This window comes from Molossus molossus, unplaced genomic scaffold, assembly GCF_014108415.1.
Source record: "Molossus molossus isolate mMolMol1 unplaced genomic scaffold, mMolMol1.p scaffold_m16_p_16, whole genome shotgun sequence".
NCBI classification, from domain to species: Eukaryota; Metazoa; Chordata; class Mammalia; order Chiroptera; family Molossidae; genus Molossus; species Molossus molossus.
In genome coordinates this window covers 40,214,597-40,235,147 of record NW_023425351.1, presented here as the reverse complement: position 1 = coordinate 40,235,147, position 20,551 = coordinate 40,214,597, and the positions used below count along the sequence as shown (strand labels likewise).

Genomic DNA, 20,551 nt, shown 5'->3' with positions numbered 1-20,551 from the left:
TCCGGAACAATTACTATCTGTTCTTAAGGATGAGCAGAACTTGTAAAACCGTCTAGGTCTGGTGCCATTTTTTTAATTGAAATTTTATTTTGAGATAATTGTAGAATCACATAAAGTTGTAAGAAACATTTAGAGAGGTCTCTTGTGCCCTTTACCCAGTTTTTGCCAATGGTAAACATGGTATAAAACTACAGTATATATATCACAAGAATACTGACATTGATACAGTCCACCAATCTTATTCAGGTTTTCTGTTTTACTTACACTCATTGTTTGGGTGTTTGTGTGTGTGTGTATTTACTGCTATACAATTTTATCACATGTACAGGTTTGTGTATACATATATGTATAGATAATGTATTTAATATAACCAAAGTTTTCTTTTACATAGTTTTATATCCAACTTTTTGTCCACTGCAGTTTCTAAGTTATAAACATTCTTCAAATACATTTGTAATGGCCATAATATATTTAATGTATAAATTACAATATTTTATTTAACCATTCCTTTGTTATCGTACACTCAGGTTGCTTCCATTTTTTCACTATTATAAGTTAATAGCTCTGATTATTCCCTTTGGATGGATTTGTAGAGGTAAAATTACTGGAAAAGATGGGGTTTTCACATTTTAACCCTTACAGATTTATACAGCCCCTGTAAGGAACCTTTCATGGACTAGAAATAATCAATGGCATATTCTCTCACATTGCCCACATTTAGAGAAAAGCTGAGTCCAAGCATATATATCCCCAATGTCTTAACATAGAATTAGGCCACCCCAAGTCAGGGAAGGGAGCCCCAGTAAGAAAAGGCAGGCTGGATAATGCATATCCTGGGCCGTCCTCTGGGTTGGAGCTTTTCAGATGAGCCCATTTAGTGTGCCAAGCCCCACTCTTCAGGGAGTCAGAAAACCAGGAATTAGAATAACAGTAACAAACATGTAATACAGAGTATGAATATGCACTGTGTTAAAAGCTCCTACCTATGTTGTCTAACATGATCCTAAGAACCTATTTTAGGATATTCCGTTTTACAGATGAGAAAACTGAGCGTAGAGAGAGTAAGAAACTTGCCAGAGATGGCACAGTAAATGAATTCAAACCCGAGCAAGTCTCGCCTCCAGTGCCCAGCCTCTCAACCACTCGACCACACTTCCTGCTCCCTTAGAATCCTGCTTGTGGTCTCCACAGCACTTACACTGGGCTCCAGTGCTACCCAGAGGAAGGAAGGGGAAGGTACCAGTTAAAAGCCCCACTCTGGAAACGGAGGTCTAGACCAGAAACCAAATGAGAAGCCTGAGACCCTTGAAAAGCCCTCCAAATTACAAGTCTGTTGTCCTATATCTGCAGTGAAAGTGAATTCTATCACATCAACTGGTCTTAATGCTACATTGGCTTATATCAGAAAATACATTAGAAAATGCTGGACACTAGATCATGAACATTTGGAGCAATGTATATAATCCTAGTACACAACAAATACTCAGTTCAAGAAAACTAACTAATCAGCTATTAGAAATGACTTGACTTTTCTGTAATACTGAGTCAATTCCTTGCTTCAATAATAAAATAGTTAGCAGTTGACAGGAGCTTAATAATTACTTATTGATTAGGTTAATCATAACATTTCTCTAATCATACCCTGAAGCATACCTAAAAAAAATAAGTATTAAAGACAGAAAATTCCTCCAGTTCATTCCATCATTTTACAGATGGGGAAATTAAGGTCCCTGATGGATTAAGATAGTTAATTAAATGTGTGCAAAACCTTACTTTTGCCCTAAATATTGTATGTTTATTTTTAAAGTCTTTACATTTACTAATAAATCATACACAAATATATATTTAACTTTTACTCATTTAGGGGTAAGAACTTGAAAAAAATAGTTTTCTTTTAATAATTAGATATCTTATTCTTATCAGTAATTATGTGTATTCTTTAAATATCAGTACTATTTGTATTTAATATACCTGTATCACCAAGAAAAAATAAATAAACATCTAAGTGCTTTGTAAAGGGCATATTTACAGCATCTTTGTGACATTTTTCACAAAACAGATTCAATAGCAAAGAAATGTGAAAACAGCTTTACTTTAGTGACATTTTTCTATAGCTTGGCGTCTAAGACCATGAACTAGCTTTTATATCACCAACTGCATACCAGTGGGCCTCATTCTGAGGATATGAAGTTCAAAAAGGAAATCTTGAAAGACTTCAAGGCTACCCCCCTTCTCTAAGTCCTACCAGTTCTTTGAGATACCTGAGAAAAAACAAGATATTCACAACTCTGTTCCAACAGTAATCTTTCCTATTCACAGGCAGTCACTCCTCGACCCTTGTTGCTAAAGCTAACACTGCCCTAGAAACAGACTTGACAAAACCCAATGAAGATTTTTAATAGTAAGATCCAAAGCTCAAATTGCTAAAAAGAAATTTCATGCATGTCTACCCTTAAAAAAAAGTGCTCCCTTTCTAGGCCCCCAGCTTCCCAACACTCCGTCACCACCCCTGCCGCCTCATTCTAGATGACCAGCGCCACTCCAGCTTGCGATGCACAGAAAACTCTCTCCTTCCTACTTTCTGGAACCTCAGTCCAGCTGGAGACAACAGGAGGATGCAAGAACAGACACTGACAACATACTGGACTTGACATCAATGGCTTGTTTATTCTTCATACCAACGTGTAATGTTGATGCCACTGAGGTCAAAACTGTCAAATTGGCCGAGATCTACCTCCAGGTGCCAGACTTAGTTGACCCCAGACCACACTGCCCAAAGCAGCCAGAGAGAAGGCAAACTCCAGCAGGACCAGCCAACCCTGACTGCCCTGGCCACAGTCACCTGCACTTTAATAGCAGCATCGAACAAGTGCTCATTGCAGGGGTCAAGGTGTGGAAACAAGGGCCCTCCCCTCAGGTGGAACCAACCTCCATAGAATGTCAGAGGTCTCTGAGGCCTAAGGAACATCTCATGCGGCTCCCTGGTTTCATAGTCAAGAAAACAGAGGTCAAAAAAGAAAACAAAGGGGAAAAAAAAAACACTTAGTGCCTCTGTGCCTTAGGCACCACCCTCTGCTCCCTCAGCTTATGCTCACAACAGTCATGTTATTAAGACATTCTTAGATACAATTTATACACACACTAGTGTAGTTTTTTAACTGACTCAGAGTTTGCTGGCAAAACTGAGTAAGTGGAAAAGTATCAGCATCTGAACCCGGACTTGTCCACCTCCCACGCCCAACCCCCTTGCACTCTACCCTAGTCCCCTGGGTCACAGAGCTACTTACTGCTGGGAGGCTTGGGACTAAAACAAAATAGCTTGGAATCAAGGGTAAAATGCGTAACCCAGAGCAGTGGTTCCCACATGTGGCTGATTCTGAGATGCTTCATAAAAATACAGACCACTCCACCCCCTTTCAGGTTTCTAATGTGTAGATCTGACAGGAGGCCCTGAAATCAGTATTTTTAAATACTTTCAGTAATTCTGATCATCAATCAGGGTGCCTATTTATAGAAAGACAAAAACAAGGGCTGGATCATTCATGTTAAGCTCTTTGGAGCTTGGATTTGAAGCAATAGAATTTAAAAGGAGAAACAATGAAAAGGTCGTGTCCCAGGAGCATTTACAACAGTGAGACAGGTAGGCCGAGGCCCAGAAATATGACTGAGAGTGATCAAGAGGGTATGAGCTAGAGGAACAATATTATGGAGCAGCTTATAAATCTGGCAGAGGTATTTAGACTCTACACCATGATAATAAGGAAACATGAAGTTTATAGAGCATGGGCAATACGATCAAAGTGATACAGGATAAATCAAATAGCAGATGAACATCTGGGCCAAGAAGGGCAATGACAAGGCATGAGCTGGCAAGGACCCAAGAGGGGAAAAAAAAAAAAACTGAAAGAGAAAACTGCCTGGATCACTAAAATGAGAACTCCCAAAAGACAGAGGGTTCACCTGTTTGCTCACTAATTTATCCTGAGCACCTAGTAGGGACTGAATAAATATTTGTGAAATAAACAACATACAGGTGGAGGCCAACCAGACATGTAGGTCAACAAAGATAAATGAGTCAAGGACATCTTCAAAATTCGAATCAAAAAGGCTACAATGAAGAGATGGTATGGGCACAGATGACTAAAATGTTAAATAAGAAGGAGTAGCTTGTTTTCAGCAAAGGCTCTTCTTCATTACTTCTTGCCATTCATTACAACTTTACTTTGGCTTCTGGTTCATGAAAGAATTCGGTGATTTTAAGATGCTATAATGTACTGTCGACAGTGGCATGAATAGCAAGTCTTCTGTTTTGGGAAGAAGAAAATGACAGGTAAGATCTTTTAGTTTGATTTTAGGAAATGGAGGAAGAACAATCTCATGAGAATCGAAACTCAGATGACATTCCTCACATGACCTATTGGATCATTGCCAGCTGACAGGCCAACAGCACAGTGGCTTGACCAGACTCCCTATAAACCCTAATGACAAAGGTGGCCAAGCTCTATGTAGCTGGATCAGCCTCAGGGGCCCTGCCAACCTCAGGAGACCCCAGGACACCTAGTGCTGGGCAGTCAGGTCCCTGGGGGATTCTGGAGACTTGAGAACTAGTCCCACCTAGAAAAAAAACTAGATGATTCTTTGAAATCTTTTCCAAACTAGTGATTAGTCAATGCACCATTTGAGTTATCATGTTACACAGTCTTTCGAAAGGTGAGCACCATCAAAACTAGATGCACCGGGTTCCAGACGTAAGGGTTGGAGGGCATACTTAAATTCCTTCTAGGGCACCCATCTTCTGCAAGCCTGATTTTATAAGATCTTTCCTTCTTAAATGACATCTACCTACTGCTAATATCCAACTAACAGAGAAAGAGCCTTTGTTTCTATAAAATTCCCTAGCAAAAGTCATTTATTTCATTACTCCAACAGCCAACATATATATTTTTAAAGCACTGCAAAAGGTTATATTGTTCCATTTTTATTTTTCCTTCCAATACAAGCTTTCTAAAACCTGCCTTTCATCACACACTGAGAGGTAATGTATGGGTCCAAATGACTTGACAGTTTCATTTAATTTATACACATCAAAGTATGTGCATAAAAATTCCACTAGTTCAAAACACTTCCTTTTTTTTAAAACCTATTTCCAGTTCAAATTATGCATTATAGTAGTCCGCAATATATTATTTCTAAAGCTAAACAGTCATGTAGAAAACGAACAGAGAAGCAGCAGCATATCACTACTGCCACACTCAGCCTTTCCCCTTGCATGGCATTCCCGCAGTGAAAGTCCTAACCTGCCAGCGGCAAGTACAAATGCATCACCACCAACAGGCTGTCCCTGCTGTTCCTAGCGTCCATAAAGGAAGGGCCACCAGTGCCTTCTCACAGACAGCTTTGAGGCTTGCTACCTGAGAATCCTTTTTTTTTTTTTTTACCCCTGAACTTAGTTTAACTAAAGAATTCACTAACTACAGACATTTTTCCTTTCTTCCTTTTAAAGAGAGGCTTTAGCTCAGAAGATCACTACTTATAATTCACAGGAAACAGTCGCAGTTTCATAATTTAAATGCAAAGTACTAGAAATAATGTGCCATATAATGGCTAAATGTTTAAAAATGAAATCTTTCAACTTTGCCTCCATTTATGCTGATGTACATGAAACAAATACAGACTGAAAAGTAATGTAAATGGACTATGTTGAAACAGCTTCCATTGAGAGGGACTGACTCATTGCCTAACAAAGGCTCTCTGCTAGAGTCCCCAAGTTCACATTTTAAAAATATCTAAGAACCCTTCTGGATGATATTCCAATTACTGTAAATAGTATCTACCACAGCACAGCAGCTCACTCGGAAAACATCCAATTCTGGTTGGAAATGACACATATTAGAAACCCAAAAACGAGTTTGGGGGAAAGGTACCTGGGGAGGAGATGTACAGTTCAGACAAAAAGCTGCACTACTGTCTGATTTATGCAAAAGCCCAGAGGCAGAAGATAGAGACATTATTTTTCTAGAATCCCCATCTAGTAACATTTCTTAGTAAACCCTGGGCAAGTCTCAGCAAAAAAAGAACCTCCTTAACCCTGTACAGCTGTTTACTCAGGCTTTTCTTGAAAACCTTTACATGGAGTTGTCTCTTTGCCCTGTTTCGCAACAAGATGAGCATTAATGTTTTTCTGAAATAAACAGAGAATCTCTCCCTTTTTGTGTACAATGAGCCAAAGTTCATAACTGGCTGGGAAACTACCTATCCTAATGGATTAAAGATCATTTGCCAAAGAGAAATAATACTGATAAGGCTCAGAATTCTATTTTACAGCCTGAGCACCCAAATAATCAAAAGATTCTGTACAGTGTACAATTCTACCTGCTGTCCAATGTCCAGTAATCTTTGGGGACCTGCTAGCTCACACAGAGGCTCCCACACTGATGAAAAATGGCCATCTGCTGCTCAGTGCCAAAGAGGTTTCCCAACCCTAAATTGCCTCAACTCAAAAAAGGGCCAAAGGGGGAGTAACACTCCAGAGGGGAGGAGAAAAACTCACACCACCACCCCTAAGGATGACATTATTTGATCGAAGATACACTTCAGTTCATTAGAAATGGTCACGGTATTAGATGGCACACGGAGGAGATATGGGGAACTCGAAGGATCAGAAACAGCTGCACTCCCTAATCGAGAACCCCAGGCAGCCCTGATGCTGCAGACCTAATCCTGGGTCCATGGGCTTCCTCCTACCCAGACAAAGATCTGGGAGCCCAGGTAGGTGCTACCGGGAACCAGGTGAAGCCCAGGAGACAGTTTCCATTAGAGGGCGCTCTTAGGGCGACGTAGGGAAACGAGCTCCAGCCACAGAGAAACCCACCCAAAGGAGAAACCAAGTTCCCACCGCCGGAAACCAAGTGCCCGCAGCCTGCGGGGGGCGGGAGAAGAGACTCCTCCCGGCCTCGGGTGCACCCCTGCCAGCGCCCGCGACCGCGAGCATGGGGGGCTAGAAGTCTCGGTCCCCGAGCTGCCTGGCGACCCGAGGCCGAGTGGTGCCACACGCACCCCGCTACGTCCTGCATGCTGCACTCCAATGCAATCAATATTAACATGTCGTCCTGTCCCCAAGGGCCCGCGGGCTGCGCTCGGTTCTTCAAGGAGGAGAGGGTCGCCGCAGGACCGGATTACAGAGGCCGGCGCCCCAGCATTTTCCGGCCGTTTGGCGCACCCGCAGCAAGAACGCGGACTGCGCCTCCGCGAGTAGCATTTCCACGTAGTGTCTGCTCCCTCGCCCCAGCCACGGAGATCACCAAACAAAAGAACTTTGGCAAACTTTCCTCTCCCAACACTCATGGCTTTCATAAATCAGGACCACCTCTCCTCTGAACTTGCATTCAATCGAGTAAGAAAGCTGGCGTAGGGAGATGGTGTGCAGTGGAAGGGACCCCAAAGTTTCCTGGTCGCCCCTGAGTCTCGAGGAGAGCGTGGAGGGCACCCGTTCCCTTGCAAGCCCTATCCGGGTTCCCGTCTCCAAGCACCCTTTCCCTCAGTCCTTCCCGGGCGACACAGCAAGACCCTCCGAAGGCGAAGAAGTTGGTAGTAACTTCAGGGGCCTCTGCGGTTTGACAAAACTGCGGTTCTCGAGCCCTCATCCCTGGGGACCGAGGGGCAACTCCAGCGAGGGGCGCTTTTCTGCGGGCAGGGAAGGTGGACAGGGGTGGTGGAGAGCGCATTTGTTCCTGCAGCCCCCCGGGAGCCGAACGCAGTGTCTGGGGGTGTGGAGAGGTGAGAACCCAAAGGTGGAGCTCCCTGATTCCCACGGGTGCTGCGGACTCCGCTCCGCCTCGAGCACCCCTAAATTGCGCGCGACCCTCGCTTGGTCCACTCACCGACTCCGCCGACACGCAGGCTACCAAGCCCAAGGTGAGCAGGATCCAAGCGCGCCGCATATTCCCCCCGAGGACCGGCTGGGAGTCGCCACTGGCAAGGAGAGCGGAACGAAGCTTCTTGCCCAGCACTGGGCGCAGCCCTCCGAGAGGGATCCTGAGCAGAGCAGCCGCAGCAACCGCGGCTCGGGCTCGGGGCGCCGGCTCGGGGCTCGGAGACGCTCGCTGCCTTCTCCTGCGTTGGCTCCGGGTCCTCGGCTGCACCCTGGGAACGCGAAGCCTTCTCACTTGCTTTCTGCACTCCCGACGCCGAGTTGTTGCTCTGGGGAAGCTGCTCTCTGGAGCTCTTCTTGCTCTGCTGTTATTTTACTCCTCCGTGGACTCTTCTCCGTGTCTTGGCTCAGCTTCTTTTCTTGAAGAATAAATTAATTGGCTTGGAATGTAGCTGCTGCTGAAGTTTGGGGGCAGAGCGGTGGGGGCGCGCTCCCCGCGGCTGGAGCTCCCGAAGTATCTGGAGAGCAGCGCGGCGGAGCGCGGCTAGTGGCTCAGCGGCTGCGCCCCTCCTCCGGCCGCGCCGCCGCCTCCCTCCCGCGGTCCTCCTCCTCGCGTCCTCGCCGCCCGCTCCCTCCTGCCCTCCCTCCTGCCCTCCCTCCTTGCCTAGCTGGCTGCTCCGGGCTTCTCCCGGCGTCTGGGGGAGAGGAGGCGGCAATGTGACTCCCAGCTAAACCTGGGAGAAATTCCTACAGGATTACGCCCGGATTGGCAGCCCCGAGGACCAGTGGGCGCGGGCGGCTCCGCGTTCTGGTTCTGAGTCGGCTCGTCCGCAATCGCAGTCAGGACTCCAGTGCTCCTTCATTTTCTCGCTCCTTTCCCCCCTCTATCCCCGCTTTTCCTCTCTCCTCTCCAGGCTCTTTGCTCCACGCGTCTCTATTTCGTTTTCTTTTCACTTTCATTTTTCTGGAGAAAGATCGATGAAACGAGAGACATACTTAGTTTTTCTGCCTGCGAGGATTAGAAAAAAAAAAACCTTCGTTGAGAGTTGGAAAAACACATAAACACAAAGTTCACGGATGCCTTGAAGCAGTGTGATGTGTTCTTAAATCTCCAATTCACGAAAATCGTTATTTTAAAAGAGAAGACAATACAGGTAAAAAAAAAAAAAAGTGAATTAAGAGTATTCCCCCCACCCCCCAAAAAAAAGAGAAATGGAGGAAGACTCCTATAAACCCAAAATGCAACACTTTCAAAGCTCATAATTTCATTAAGGGCTTAAATACCATTTCTGCCTCACACACAGTTTAAGCCCCTAAGGCATTTATAGGCTTCATTTCAGCAAAGAGGTGTTAACGTTTGGAAGCTACAAATAGGGTAATTTGATGAAAAATTGGATGAAGACCCTGAATAATAACAGATTTAAGAGAACTTCAAAGAAAAGAGGGATAAAGTAATTTCTAGTTTGAAGAAAATAATGAGCATGTATTTCCTGAATAAAAGTAATTGATCTGAAATATTTTGTTTTAATTTCTTTTCAATTCCATGTTTAGGATATACTACTGAGCATGGCAAATGTGTATCCCCTTCCAGTTTCTAACACTATTGTTCTTATAAATGAACTGTGAAGCCATTCTGCTTCTATAGTGCTGGCTCCAGGAGACCAGGAAACTTTCTGTCTTGTCCACCAACATTTTCTCATTCTTGGTACATAAGACACAATAAATATTTATCGAATAAATTTTGTTGTAAAACTCAATCTATACTGCATAAGAGTTGTGACTCTTGAAGATACATAGATGTAGATATATAGATACTAGGCTATGGTAATATTTGAACTTAGTATTAGAATAAAATACAGTCATACTCTAAGTGAGAATTACAATGTCTTAGTAACATTCTACTCTAATAAATCTCAAAGAAAAAAAATAGAGAACTGGAGAGTTACAACTTTAACCTGGAGACATCCAGCTCTTTGCTTTTCAGTACCAACTACCAAGCTCCCCATAGGCAAATTTAATGCAATGCCAGCCAAAAAGGTAAAATACAGAAACTGAAAAGTAAGCAAAGAAGAGAAGAAATAGGTCAGGGCACTTGAAGTCTTAGCATTAGATGCTGCTGATTCCATAGAAATTGAGCTAGCACCTGTGAATCAATGTGGGTCCAGGTTGGTTTTTGGAAGAATGAACTATAACCATATTTTTAAAGAAGTATTCTTTGTAGGTTGAAGAATTTCATAAAGAGAGATTTCCAAAAGGAGGTTTCCAAAAAATGAGCAATGTGAGACAAATACAAAGAGCTATAAAATGTCACCCCTACTCTCAAAAGAGACCTAGTCTGCTCTTCAGTCTTCAGGCAAAACCATACCCCCTATTCTCTCCCAAGAATTAGAGTACATCAGATAAATTAGAATTCCAATAAAAAGGGAAAACATACTCATTCATTGGGTCTCACAATTGTTGTTGTTTATTGGGGCATCCCACCTAACAAGAAGTATGGTGGCTTCTCTCTAATTCAGCTTGAGCAAAGATTGATACAATTGAATAAGCAGATGCATCTGCTGAAGAAGTGTATCTGTCCATTCACCTGAAGACATATCCCAAAGCTCTTTACATTTATGAGAATCTCAGTGACTTGTTCTTTATAAATGATCATGCAGCATTGACAGTATATGTAAAATAAGGCCATGGTACCAGTTTGACAGTTAAACATATCAGGTATATGATAACAAGTAAATATTCAAGATCTGTGTTCAAATGCATTAATAGGTGTATCCAAAAGGATAATCTGTTTATATGAAAATTACTAATAGAGAAAACACTTACAGAAAGTTGCCTATGCTGAGTGGAATGGGGGTCATGGACAGGGGATGTCCCCTGGTGTTAGGAACGAGTCTAAATGTTGGACATGACAGAGGGCTTTTTCTTAGTCCTTTTGGGCTGCTATAAGAAACACATCATAGGGTTAATTACCAAAATTTTTAGAGTGCTCATACAACTCAACAAAAGGAAGACAAAGAACCCGGTTAAAAAATGGGCAGAGGAGCTGAATAGATACCTCTCCAAACAGGACATACAAATGGCCAAGAGACATATGAAGAAATGCTCAACGTCACTAATCATCAGAGAGATGCAAATTAAAACAACGATGAGGTATCACCTCACACCTGCCAGAATGGCTGCCATCAACAAATCATCAAATAAGTGCTGGCGAGGATGTGGAGAAAAGGGGACTCTAGTACACTGCTGGTGGGAATGCAGACTGGTGCAGCCACTATGGCTGTTTCCTCAAAAAATTAAAAATTTGACCCAGTGATCCCACTTCTAGGAATATATCATAAGAAGCCTGAAACACCAATCAAAGAATATATCTACCACTATGTTCATAGCAGCACTATTTACAATCGCTAAGATCTGGAAACAGCCCGAGTGTTCATCAATAGATGAGTGGATAAAAAAAGCTGTGGTACATATATACAATGGAGTACTATGCAGCTGTAAGAAAGATCTCTTATCCTTTGAGACAATGAGGAGGGACCTTGAGAATATTATGCTAAGTGAAATAAGCCAATCAGAGAAAGAGAAATACCACATACTCTCACTTATTGGTGGAATATAATGAACAAGGTGGGCTGATGAACGATATAGACCCAGAGACATTGAAAGAAGTATGGTTCAGACTGACAAACCTCAGAGTAGGGGGGCGGGGGGGATGGAAGCAATGAACCAAAGAACTTATATGCGTGTATGCATAACCAATGGACATAGACAACAATGCTAGGGAGGTGGGGGGGGCAAGATGGGGAAGAAGGGGTCTAGGGGGGAAAAAGGAGAAACATCTGTAACAAAAGTAAATTAATAAAAATTGTAGGGGGAAAAAAAACCCATCATAGACTGAGTAGCTTATAAACAATAAAAATGTATTTCTCACAGTTCTAGAGTCTGAAAGTCCAAGATCAAGGCACCAGAAGATTCTGTGTCTGATGAGAGCTGGCTTCCTAGTTCATGGATGGCTGTCTTTTCTCTGTCCTCACATGGCAGAAGTAGGGAGCGAGCTCTCTGGGGTCTCTTTTATAAGTGCACTAGTCCCATTCACGAGGGCTAAGCTCTGTTAAAAAAGACACAGCAGCCCCAAAATGCAGTCACTTGTACTAAGCCCTGTGTCACCAAACTAAGACTTAATACCTAACTTAACTGCAGTTCATCCTCTCTCAGGAATGTAATCTTAACCAGTCAGTCTAGAACTTTCTGGCCAGCATTCGTGAGGTTTTCCACCTGATAGACGCCTTTCATCCCCTAGAGCAGGGGTGGGAAACCTTTTTCTGCCAAGGGCCATTTGGATATTAATAACATCATTTGAAGGCCATACAAAATTATCAACTTAAAAATTAGCCTGCTATATTTGGTCAAACTTTTAATTAACTCACCCCTAATGTGATGGCTGAAACTGCTTCTCTTCAGTGAGCTGTGTGATGTTAGCTGGTATTGATGATGTTGCTACTCGCAACTGCTTTTCTAGGTTTGCATCTGTCAGTCTGGAACGCAGTGGACTCTTTGCAATGCAAGTTTTGAAAAGAACTGGTAGTAGCAGTATTGTTCTGAACACAGATGTATATCAGTGAATGTCTCCTCAAAGTGGGAAATTCATCATTGCTTATGCAACATTTATAGAACTCAAGCATTGGGAGATTGTTGTGCCTAGCTTTCAGTTCATCATCGCTTTGTAGCTGAATAATATCGTGTTGTAGGTTATCAGGCACATCAGCGGGTTACACATTGAAAGGTGTAGCAAAGATGTTCAATTACATTTGTTTATTTTTCACGTCCTTGGATCTTTAATTAAGTGCCTCAGTTAATTGTACACATTCACCAGCATATTCAAGTGTCAGAGGTTTTTGTCCTTCCAGAGGGGAGAAATGCACATGCTATTCCTTTCAAGTTGCACTTTCCACAGCCTTAATTTAGCTTCAAATGATTTCATGTTTGAAAGCAGGGAGCTGAGAAGCTGGTTGGGGTCTTGCAGCTTGATGTTCAGCTCTGAGAGGTACTTGGTAATGTCCACCATGAATACTAAATCACACAGCTACTTGCTATCATTGAGTTCCCTGACAGGTTTTCCCTTCATCTCCATAAACTGCTTGACTTCATCCTGTAGTTCATAAAACCTCAGGAGCATGTTCCAGTGACTTAGCCACTGCACTTCATAGTGATAAACAAGGTCACCTTACTCAGAGTCAAGATCATGCAGTAACTCCTTAAACTGTGGCTGTTAAACCCTCTGCTTTTGACAAAATTGATGCATTACACTACTGTTGACATCAAATTGTTTTGTTTTGTTTTACTGTACCCATTTTATTTTTTTAATTAATTTATTTTTGTTACAGATGTTTCTCCTTTTACCCCCACTGAAACATCAAATTGTTGAGCCCCAACAACTGTGCACAGAGACTTTCTTGGTGTATGATGCAGCAGCATATAATTAAATCACTTGGATCAAGACTGAAACGATTCAGTTCTTTCTTGCAATTACCCTTTTTATGAGCCAGCCATGGCTGGAGCTCCATCTGTGGTAAGGCCACTTAACTTTTCAAATGTTAGCTCAAGTTTTTTCATTGATAAAACAAGTCTCTCAAGCAGGGCCTCACCTCTTGTGTTGCCGTGCATGGCTTCCGGTGACAGCAGTTCCTCTCGTGTGTCAAACTCTGCACTTATCCTGCAAACAAAAACAGCCAGTTGGGAAGTAATTGCTTTGTCTGTTTTCTAGTCACCAGCCAAAGATAAAAACTGGAAATCTGCAGAATCCTTCAGTATTTTTCAATATCTTGTGCTAAGTTAGTAATCCGATCTGAGATAGTTCTCTGAGATAAACTAACTCTCTGAAACAATTTTACTTTGTCTGGTGCTAACAACTCCGAAGCAGCCACCGTGCAGTCTTTCACCAACTCTCCCTCTACATGAGGCCTCAGCTTCTTTGTGAGCTTGCTCACCACATAACTCGTCTGAATAATAACATTGTCTCTGTCACAACGAGGGCTAGTGAAGCCGGCTTGCGATTGCAAACACCACTGAAGAGCGTTGATTTTATCCAGCCGCATTTGGCCTCCCAATTCATTGAATTTAGCATGTTTTGAGCTGTAATGATGTTCCAGATTGACTTTTTCCATAACTGCTAATGCATTGCCACAAACTAGGCACACAGGCTTGCCTTTGACTTCAACAAAAACATAATCATTTGTCCATTTCTCTTGGAAAGATTGACACTCTTTATCAACTTTTCTTTGCAGTTGCCATTTGTGGGATGTAACACCACTTAAATTGTATTTTAACTTTAAAAAAATACATTTTAGAGAGACAGGAAGGGAGAGATAGAAGCATCAATGTGAGAGAAAAACATTGATCAGGTGCCTCCTGCATGCCCCTTACTGGGGATCAAGCCCGCAACCTGGGCATGTGCCCTGACCGGGAATACAACAGGCAACCTCTTGGTCCATGGGTTGATGCTCAACCACTGAGCCACACCAGCTGGGCAACACCACTTACGTTTTAATAACTATCCAGTGTGTGTTTCCAGTGACATCATTATTTTGTTTTGATTGGTGTTCTAATCCTGCATCTTGCATTTGGAACATATCCAATGTTTATATCATTGACTCTTGAGTTCTTTTCTGTTTACTATAATTTCCTTAATCTTCATCTGAGATTCAGTTTTTGTGAGGATTGTTGATTGTGAATGTGTAGATAAAGGTTGGATTGGAGTTATTATCTGTGTCAACAAAGAAGTAGACAAAGAAGTTGACAATATTGTCGTCAATCACTGGAGTCAAAGTCATCAGTGTTTCAAGGAATCATCTCATCGCATCTCACCTCATCATTACTGGATCTCCATAGTTTCGCCACAGGGTGTTAACACTTTCACAACATGTACATTCCCAGCCTGCCTGGCACTGACTGTCCGCTGAGTCAGCGCAATACAGGCAGATGGGCCACAGGCAGGCAACAAGCTTACGTGTCTGTACCGTCATGTACTCATATCTGTCCTATCTATCCCGTAATGGATGTTCCTTGCTTGTCCCTCAAAATGTATATTATTATATGGTTCACTTAATATAAATTTATGTTGCTATGAAAAAAGCTTCTAGATTTATTGAATTTCGAGTCCTGCCTGTGGTTGCCTTGGCAGGGCCAGACCAAATGATTTTGAGGGCCTTACATGGCCCACGGGCTGATTGTTCCCCACCCCTGCCCTAGAGGAAGGTGACATTGCCTAAAACAATCCACTCTTTTCTCCCTTCTGCCTATAGAGCCTTCCATTTTGTCCAGCTCCTGGGAGCTCCTTTCTATCTGCCAGATGGGATGCTATCCATTTCATGAATCAATGGATAAGCCTAATAAGATCTTTTAAATTACTCAGTTGAAGTTTGTTTTTCAATGGATTTGATGGGAACAATGGGATTCAAAGTGACTTTCTGAGTTTCAGGGACGAGAAACACAGGCGTGGTACTCTGAGAATGCTTTGAGTTCACAGTCTTTCTCATCACTTCTGAAGCTATGGGTGAGTTCCTCTTAGTTCTGAACTCTGCTCTCTGTGCATCAAGCTCCCAATCTAATTGGTTTTCCAGTTAGTTCCCTATTGGATTGGAAATCCCAGTCCTTGGTTCTGTCCCCAGATTCCATGCTGGGAACTGCTGGTGATTCAGTCCACAATTCCCTATTGTGTGAAACTTCATTTCACAGTCCCCGTTTCTGGGGCTCTGCTGGTTCAGTCCTCTCTTCGATCCCCAGGTTTCACATTGAGAACTGCTGGTGGTTACTGACAGAAGTCGGATTGGGCTTGACTTAAAAACTGACTGGGTCTGGCATTGGACTGGCTCCAAAGTAAGCTGGCCTTGGGTCCAGTAAGTAAAGGCGATTGCTACTGGGAACGTCAGAAGCCCCTCCCTCCAAAAAAAAAAAAAAAAAAAAGCCACAAATCAGTGGGCATGGGTCAAGCACTTGAAAGCTGTTAGAGTGCTCCCACCTAACTCTAAGTCTCCCACGTTAGGATAAATAGTCATGGAACATGGTTAGATTGACACTAGGTCACCCACCAACCTCAAGAAAATTTTTGTGCAACAAGGTACACTGTAAAGCAGTACACAATCCCCAAACCAGAGACATATCTCTTTTAGATAGTAGTTTGGCTCCAAGAGACCCAAAGGCTTAGCTAAAGACATAAGATCCTTAAATTCTGAAGAGTTGAGTGTACTACCTTCCAGCACACCTGCTTATTTCATATCTAAAATTATGATCCCAGAAGCTATAAATATCAACAAAAATGACAAAATCTTGTAAAAACAACCAAGAATTACAATGGCCAATATAGGAATGATCCAATTAGACAACACGGTTCATCTAAGAAGTGCACTTGAAAGTAAGGGTCTCCAAATCAAACAAAACAGAATGCAGAAGTTTCCAAAAGGTTTCAAATTTACAAAACAGCTTCATTAAAAGTTTTTTGTTTTTTTTTTTGCAGAAGGCTAATGAAAATTAAAGACACAAGAGGTGCTTAAAAAAAAAATCAATAACAATAATGCAACTCCTACTGCTCCCTCCTATCCTTCTTTACCTGAGTACTCATGTTTTTCTAATTCTCTGCGTGAATTTCCACTCTGAAGAGACTATTAAATAATTACCTTTTAAAATAAAACCACCCCAGGTTGCAGGCTTTCCTCCTCAGATATCTTTCCCTCCTTGGTAAAAGACCAAACTAAGGGCCATAGTTAAATAATTTTCTAAACCCTGGATAAATCCCCAGAAGTTTTTTGAAGAATTAAGTATCATTGTCAAGGTCTATGAGTTTGAGCTGCCAGATCTTGATTGGCTTGTGCACATGCTGGTAGGACCTGGTGAAGCCCAGAATGGATTTGGGATGCAAAATGGCCAAACCCCAAGGATGATATTTGAGATCCTCAATCTTCAACATGGTTCCCCCACAGATCAGAAAAAGCTCACACAATAGCAACTAATCTTTTACAAGCCATTCCTAGAGTTTTCCCTGCCCACAATAATTGCACTATTATTCAAACAGGCAAACAGAAGAAAGATGAATCTGGGCCTGGCCGGTTCTGCTCAGCAGTTAGAGCATTGGCCCTCAGATCAAAGAGTCTTGGGTTCAGTTCCTCAGCTGCAGGTTTGATCAGCAGCCCTGAGCAGGGTCATGTGGGAGGCAACCAATTTATGTGTCTCCCTCACACTGATATCTCTCTCTCTCATCCACTCTATCTAAAAAATCAATGAAAAAAACGTCATTGGGTACGGATTAAAAAGAGAGAGAAATAAAGATGAATCTGTAGCAGACTGCAAAGCCTGTCTGGAAACTCTCTTCTAGGTTCCATACAATATGTGAGGTCATCCAACCTACTCTAGCAGCCCTATTGTAAATGGATTATCTCCCGAGATGAACAAAATTCCTCCAACCTATTGGCCTTACAGCTCCAACAACAGCTCCAAGGCCAGAGACCTAAAATGATACCTGGGCCTCTCACATTACATTCTCTTAGGGGTCCATTATCAAAATACAAGCCCAGGATTAATATCTCAATTGTAATCAACTGGGACACTGGAAAAGAAATTGTCCTCATAGTTTCAATGCAGATTCTTCAATATCATCTCGAATGCCCTCATATGTTCCTTTGAAAGAGCATTCCTCTCATGGCTGATGGAACTGTAAGGGAGTTTTTTGTATGTTTTTCTCAGCTAGAAAGCTTTAGCCATCTAAGCAGGTAGTCTTAACTTATTCTATCTACCACAAAAGTAAGCTAAATCCAACTTTTATAATTGGTGAATTTTATGTTATTGGACCTAATTCATGGCTAAAATTTTAAAACAGAAGCTATAAGATTCTGTTTTCACCTGTCTGTATGTTTATGTGTATCTCTCCTTATATATGTATTGTAGATGTATGGTATTTCCTATGTCTAGATGGCATTGTCAAAAACTAATTTGTAAAACAGTTCCATTTAATTGGCTTAAAAAACTAAGCATTTATATAAATTAAATTCTCAGAAATATAATAGAAACTAATTCAAATGAATTTTAGGTTCATGTGATCTGGGGAAATATTTGGTATTAAAGCCAATTTAAGCTTGTTAGTTTAATGAAAGGCTCGTCTTTGGAGTTATCAGCATTATATATAACATTTTTATTCTACTCAAGCTTACTGATAGTCAAGTAAGTTCATGTTATCTCTTACAAAATTTGTCAACAAGGAAAATAGTTTGGGATGCTGGCCAAGTTGGTCTAATGTCTCATGAAGTTTTTGTGGGTAGTCTAAACATAGTAGTTAAGAAAAAGTAAATTAAATAGATGTAAGTAGAATAAAAAGTTTCTAGATGAACTTTTAAAACAGTTTCCCCAAATGTTTTTGGTAACCTGAAACCTTAAATATTTGCTAAGTTAAATGATGAGTTAAGTTAAATTTATTGAATACCCAAGTCATTTTCATATAATATAAAATACTGAAACATTAATTGCTGAACATAGGTTTATCTACTTCTGGCTTCCATATTCAGAGAAACTGAAGATATACGGGTCTATTAGTAAACATGTTTTTATGCCATGCTGAGAAATTTACTATGAGAAAGCATGCATTTCTTGACATTTTAAAAAGTGTTTCTAAATTTGCCAAGCAACAGAATATTAATATAAAAGACAGTTCACAATTTCTTACTTCTTAAACTTTTTATTAGAAGACAAAGGTTTCTAAGGTTTAAAAAATTCTAATATATGTGATTAAAGCTACTGCAGATAATACGGGAAGCATCTCCTTATGCAAGGAAAGTAATATGCATGTTTTCAGTAAAAGAAGTTACAAGGAATGGAAATGCATTTTGTAAAAGGAAAAGGAAGTCATTTTGTCCTAAAGAGTAGGTGGTTGTTTTAAAATAGGAAGAGGAAAAACATAAGACAAAATCTAAAAGTTGTAGAGGCTTATGAAAAAGAAATCTTGAGAAAAGAAATTTATGCATGGTCAAGCTGGCTTAGATTTAAATTAATTTATTCCAGTTTAAAAAAGTAAGCTGGTGCAAAATTAGAATTTGGTTTCTCTCTGTTAAAGACTTTTCTTGAACTATTGGTGGGCTCTTGATATGAGATTGTAAAGGGTTTTCTTTACCTTTTATATAATCCATCTAGAGAACAAAGATTTTGTGTTTTGTCAAAATAATTACCTGTGGTGTCTTTATCAGATCTTTTGACTACTTAAGAAAGCTGAATATTCTCAATTAAAAGTGTTGTCCTTCCTTTTTTACACTGCTTAACTTTCTGTCTTTGCCTTTGAAGTCTTTGTCACTATGGTTAAGTGGATAACTAAGTATTGTTTCACAGTGATCCACAATCCTATTTGACCAAGTGTTTGAGAACCTTTTGGTATTCTTGACAAACTTCCCAAAATCAAATTCTAAATAAAGTCTTTCGTACCTGGAGGTAACTTTGGGATTTTTCAGAGAGTCTTAAAACATCTCAAAAGACTTTTTCCTCTCTCCTTATAGGAGACATGATAAACTGATGAGGCTAATTTGATGTGTTAAATAACATGGGAAGCATTGTCAAATACAAAACAACACTAAGCCTTCTTTATTTGTACAAGTATATGTTATAAATGTTCCAGAAATTATATGAAATTCCTAAAGTCTGGTATGTCCGAATCTAACGTTATCAGTCATAATTTCAGTTATTATCTCAAAATGTTGAATGTCACAGAAATAACCAGATTTCCTTGCCATTTCCATTATAATGAGCTCTCATCAGATTTCTAACAATGGACATTTTTAAAAAGTTTTTTTGTTATTTATAGACAGTTATTCCTTTACTCTCATACTTAGCAAAAGTGTTCCTGCAAAAGTACTACATCTTCAAGGAAATTCAAGGAAAGGACTTTTGACAAGTACAGGTTTTTGATAACTCTAAGATCAGAAAACTAAACTGGTTAAGAATTTGTAGAACTAATGGAAAATAATAACTATGTTCAAGCAGAACAAGAATTAATATCAGAACTAAATGGACTGAGGAGGAGGATTGTAATTTTTTCTGAAACATTGCTGTTTCTTTAATGTTTTGTTTTTCCAGATTTAAGCAAATCTCTTAAGTTATCTATGAAATACAGCAATTTGGTAAAGTATGCCTTTGTAAACAAATACGAAACATTTACTTCTCCCTAATGATCCCACAATAATCTGGAAAATTTTGAGTATTCTTTTCATGGCAATACATTTAGTTACTTGCATAAGTTTAATAAGAATCTGTTCTTGCCCTGGCTGGTTTGGTTCAGCGGTTAGAGCGTCGGCCTGTGGTCCTGAGAGACCCGGGTTCGGTTCCCGCTAAGGGCGCGTACTTCGGTTGCAGTTTGTCCCCGGCCCTGGTTGGTTGAACGGGTGGCAGCCACTCGATGTGTTCCTTTCACATCGATGTTTCTCTCTCTCTCTCTGTTCCTCTCTCTCCCTCCCACTCTACCTGAACAAAAAAATGGAAAAATGTCCTCGGGTGAGGATAAAAAAAAAAAAAGAGAATCTGTTCTTCTTGCAACAGGCCTTGGAAATTTCTCCCTGGTACCTTGCTTCCAAGGTTCCAGCAAAGTAGTCTTATAACAAGCTTACATGGTCAATCATTATTCTTGCTGTGATTATGTACATAGTCCAGCCAAGTTCA

The 20,551-nt window shown here is 41.1% G+C and overlaps 1 protein-coding gene across 1 annotated transcript in view; it reads right to left on the bottom strand.

The window, feature by feature from the left end:
* Positions 1–8,427, bottom strand: part of SDC2 (syndecan 2) — a 105,574-nt gene extending 97,147 nt beyond the window's left edge. Inside the window, exon 1 of the mRNA XM_036263990.1 lies at positions 7,881–8,427. Within this exon, the coding sequence (XP_036119883.1) occupies positions 7,881–7,940 (60 nt within the window). The 5' untranslated portion in view covers positions 7,941–8,427. The remainder of the gene's footprint in view (positions 1–7,880) is intronic.
* Between the last annotated feature and the right edge of the window lie 12,124 nt (positions 8,428–20,551).